This window comes from Lithobates pipiens, unplaced genomic scaffold (assembly GCF_037356315.1).
Source record: "Lithobates pipiens isolate NorthernLeopardFrog02 unplaced genomic scaffold, aLitPip1_a1.2 Scaffold_8, whole genome shotgun sequence".
Lineage (NCBI taxonomy): Eukaryota > Metazoa > Chordata > Amphibia > Anura > Ranidae > Lithobates > Lithobates pipiens.
Genome location: NW_027507903.1, coordinates 680811631 through 680816710, shown reverse-complemented (window position 1 = coordinate 680816710; position 5080 = coordinate 680811631). Strand labels below are relative to the sequence as shown.

Here is a 5080-nt window from a genome sequence, read left to right as displayed (position 1 = left end):
TGATGTATTGGAATCGGTACACAAGGCATGGCTTGCAGTGAAATGTAGCTGCACAAAGCTGGGATATGGATATATATATATATATTACTGATTATACTGCAGCTAGCTCAATCAACTGCCTGCCTGTGGTATTATTATGAAGAGAACACCAGCAATTGTCTGCAGTTAGCTTTAGTTGTACACTGTGCACAGGATACAGTACACTGACTGAAAATACTGCAGTTGCCTGCCTCTAAGTTTATTAGGAAGATAATAACAGGAACGGATCTAGCTAAACTGAATACAGTGTGTGTGTGTGTATGTATATATATTTATACATATTAAATACACAGACTGCAGCTAACTCAAATGAAATGACACTGTGTCTCTCTCTCTCTCTCTCTATCTCTCTCTCAGCATGCTGGAACACACTGAACAAGGCCGACTTCCAGATGGCCTTATATAGTGTGGGGCGTGTACTAAATCCCCTGAGGCCTAATTGGGCCAATCCCCCCTGCCTTTGGCCAATTATGGCTCTCCGTTCTTACCACGCTGTGATTGGCCAATGCGTGCGGGTCATAGTGCATGCTTGGCCAATCATCAGCCAGCAATGCACTGCGATGTTGCAGTGTATTATGGGCCATGAAGCGCCACTCGAATTTGGCGCAAACGGCCCATAATGTTTGTAATTCGTCGAATGGCTGATGTTCGAGTTGAACTTACGTTCGACTCGAACTCAAAGCTCATCCCCAGTGCACAGCGAGGGCAGTGTGCAATACATACGAAATAGAATACAATTATATACAGAACTTACAAATTTCCTTTACAATGGAAAAAGGTCCCGCAGTGTAGAGGTGGAATACTGTATGTGTTAAGTTTGGGGTGCCGTCAAAGACCAAAAGTCTGAGTGACTAATAGTTTTGTTTATATGTTAAAGGTTGTTAAATTTTTATATTTTGTTATTAAAAAGGCTGCTATGGCCATTTATACTCCAATTTCAGTTGTGGATGTTAATTTAGGTAACGGTAAGGGGGAAGGTGGAGTAGAAGTGGTTGGGCAGTTATGATGGTTGGGGACAACTGGGCTACACTGGTCAAGTCATATATATGAAGCATACTTCTGTCTCAATGATATATGGTGACACTTGACCTTTCTTTTGTCTCTTTCACAGTTGAGACCTCCTCTATCCCCTTTAGCTGGCACTCCCCTCCATCTCCTGTCCTTTCTTCCTTCTTTTGCCTCTTTTCGTTTATTTAAAATGGGTTTATACATCTTTGCAGGAAAGGATAGTGTAGATCTGAACTGAGTATTTCATTTTTTATTAAATAGCTTACAATGGTTATGACATCATATGCTTATAGATCTGGACAAAAATTATTTTCTTCTACTCTGTACAACAGGGATATGCAATTAACGGACCTCCAGCTGTTGCAAACTACAAGTCCCATCATGCCTCTGGGTGTCATTCTTGTGGCTGTCAGAGTCTTGCTATGCCTCATGGGACTTGTAGTTCTGCAACAACTGGAGGTCCGCTAATTGCATATCCCTGACAAGTTATTGGTACAATTTTTATATCTAGATTGTTTGCACAAAAAAGGTCAACAAAACTTATAGTAAAAAAAATGTGTGATCAGCTGACACCTTACTGTAGAAGAACATCATGTTTATGTTATTTATGTCTTCTAAGAACAGCCAACCATTAATTCATCTTTTTGTAATTTCAGCAATATCCAAAGGTCTGTGAAACCACTCTGAGAGAAATATCCAAAACTTTCACTTCTCGCTTCTGCTGTCAGCGATGGAGTCTGGTGATCTGAGAGATGAGTTGGAATGTCTCATCTGTCTGAACATTTATACAGATCCTGTAACCCTGAAATGTGGTCACAACTTCTGCCGGGTCTGTATTGATCATGTGCTGGATACACAGGAGGGGTCTGGAGGATATTACTGTCTTAAATGTAGAGAGAAGTTTCCGGATCGTCCTGAACTGCAAAGAAACATAACACTACATAACCTAGTGGAGACTTTCCTGTCTTCTCAGCCACATCAAGAGGAGTCCTGGGTCTTCTGTACGCACTGTGTGGACTGTCCTGTACCTGCTGTTAGATCCTGTCTGCTCTGTGAGGTTTCTCTGTGTGATAAACACTTGAGAGACCACAACAAATCCCCAGAACACGTCTTATGTGACCCCATCTTGTTCATAGACATAGGGAAATGCTCCATCCATAAGAAGATCCTGGAGTATTACTGCACTGAGGATGAGACCTGTATCTGTACGTTTTGTGTGATTGGGGAACACACAGGACACCAGGTGGAGTCACTGGATGAGGCTTCTGAGAAGAAGAAGGAGACACTGAGGAATGTTCTGCAGAAACTTCTGACAAAGAGAGAGGAGACGGAGGAAAGAGTCCAGAGTCTGCAGGAACACCGGAGGAAAGTAGAAGAAGAAGCCGCCGGTGACACCGAGAGAGTCACTGCCCTGTTTAGAGATCTCAGGAGACGTCTGGAAGACCTGGAGAAGAGAGTCCTGAGGGAGATCTCCGGGAGGGCAGAGCGGATCTCCAGCTCCACATCAGTTTTCATCCAGGATCTGGAAAGGAAGAAGATTGAGCTGTGCAAGAAGATGCATCCCATTAGGACGCTGTGTTTTATGACGGATCCACTGACTGTCTTACAGGAATCAGACACAGGTGACTTGTGTGATACTGAGGATGGAGATAATGAGGACAGAGAGAGACATGAGGAGCTCCTCCATGATGGAGGGGGTCTGGATGTGGCGGGGGTCTTACACACAGGTTTATCTGATATAATAACAGAGGTAAATGTATACTTCCCTATACAGGGCGCTGCAGACATATTACTGGATGTAAACACAATTGGTAATGAGCTACAAATATCAGGTGACAGGAAAACTTTGTTCTGGTCAGATAGGAACCAGAAGCGCTCAGATAGCCCAGAGAGATTTACTGAATATCCTCAGGTGTTGAGCAGTCGGAGTTTCTCCTCAGGGAGACATTACTGGGAAGTGGATGTCGGGGGGTCAGATTTCTGGATAGTCGGGATGTGTTACCCCAGTATAGAGAGGACCATTTTTCCAGCAGGGATAAATAGGAATAACAAGTCTTGGGGTTTGCTCAGGTGTGGTAATCAGTATTTTGTGAGCCATGACAGTAATAAGACCCCCTTACCCACCAATATCTCCAGTAATATAGTCAGGATAGATCTGGATTATGAGGCCGGACGGATCTCTTTTTATGATCTGTGTGACCCGATCCGACACCTCCACACCTTCTCCACCTTCACTGAGCCCCTCCATGCTGGGATATGTGTAGGGGATGGTTGTATAAAGATATGTGGGGGGAAATCTGGAGATTTCAGAACTCTGGCCAGAAACTGGTGACATCACAGGGAGGAGGAATGGGATTGGTTGATTACAGAGCCAATGTTTGGACTTAAAGGTAACTTTAACCACTTCCCACCCAGCCTATAGCAGAATGACGACTGGGCGGTGGTTGTTATCCTGACTGCGTCATATGATGTCCAGCAGGATAACTGCTGGCGCGCACCCGTGGGGGCCCTGCATCGCAGCGATCGTTGTTGCGGCGTGTCAGTCTGACACACTGCAACTCTAATCTAGGTAAAGAGTCTTTTAAGGAAACTTTTTACCATGTGAACAGCCGTGTCCAATCATGGCTGATCACGATGTAAACAGGAAGAGCCGTCGATCGGCTTTTCCTCACTAGTGACTGACAGACGCGAGTAGAGGAGAGCTGATCAGCTGCTCTCCTGATGGGGGGGGGGGGGGTGGTCTGTGCTGATTGTTTATCAGTCCAGCCCCCCTCGGATGCCCGTCCAGGACCAGCAGGACCACCAGGGAAGACCACCACACAGGACCACCAGGTATGCCTCCCTAGACCACCAGGGATATGCCAATAAGTGCCCAGGCAGCTGCCAATCAGTGCCAATGAAAAATGCCTGCCAGTGCCACCAGTTATGCCTATCAGTGAAATCTATCAGTGGCCATCAGTGCCGCCTATCAGTGCTCAGCAGTGCTGTCTATCAGTGCCACCCATAAGTACCCATCAGTGCAGCCTTTCAGTGCCACCTACGAGTGCCCATCATTGCCGCCTATCAGTGCCACCATATTAGTGCCATCTCATTGGTGCCACCTCATCGGTGCCGCCTTATCAGTGCCCATCAGTGCAGCTTACCATTGCCCATCAGTGAAGGAGAAAACTTACTTATTTAGAAAATTTTGAAAACAAAAATAAAAGTTTTTTTCTTTGTTTTTGTTATAAAATTTGGTGTCTTTCTGTCTTTTTTTTTTTTTGCAAAAAATAAAAAACGCAGAGGTGATCAAATAACACCAAAAGAAAGCTCTATTTGTGGGAACCGCTGGCACGGTCACCGCTGGCATGTCCACCATGGGTGCATTCATGCTGGATTGACTTGTTGTCTTGCGATATTGTCGAGTCCAACATCTCTGGTAAGCGTGTATGAACCTTATCGTTTACTTTGACGACGTCTACAGTTCGATGATCCTCATGGCTGTGTGACACCCTGCTTACAATTCACTCATTGATGGACACTTTATGCTTCACTAATTTATATGTGGAATTTTTTCACCAGTAGCTTGTTTGATTAATTGCACTCACAAGTTTGTGATTTTTTTTTTCTATCATAGTTTGGATGGCTTAGCGCTACATACTCATCATTAATCAGCGATCACATCGTTACAACAGATAGCAAAAGCCTGATGAAGGGGTCCTGTGTGGCTTCAAAATGTTACTATGCACTGTAACGATCTGATCGCTAAAGCTTTGGACCCATTCTGGAGATCCTTGGTGTGCTGGTGAAATATTTTTTGCTTTTTACTTTTGACTGTGAAGAACGCGGTGATGTACAACGCTACAACGGGCCGAGAAAATTAAGTTCAATTCTTCCGAGCATGCGCCAAATCGTTTCCGAGCACGAGTTGGAATTTTGCGCGTCGGAATTGCTACAGACGTTCGTAATTTCCGATCGGAACTTTTTCAGAGCGAAAAAAATAGAGAACCTGCTCTGAATCTTTTGCTGGCAGAAATTCCGCCAGCAAAAGTCA

General features: G+C 44.6%; 1 protein-coding gene across 1 annotated transcript; it reads left to right on the top strand.

The window, feature by feature from the left end:
* Positions 1-1706: 1706 nt before the first annotated feature.
* Positions 1707-4253, top strand: LOC143964326 (E3 ubiquitin-protein ligase TRIM11-like). Its single transcript, XM_077474024.1, has one exon. It carries the CDS (start codon positions 1778-1780, stop codon positions 3377-3379), a length of 1602 nt encoding a protein of 533 aa, XP_077330150.1. The 5' UTR covers positions 1707-1777; the 3' UTR covers positions 3380-4253.
* The last annotated feature ends 827 nt before the right edge of the window (positions 4254-5080 follow it).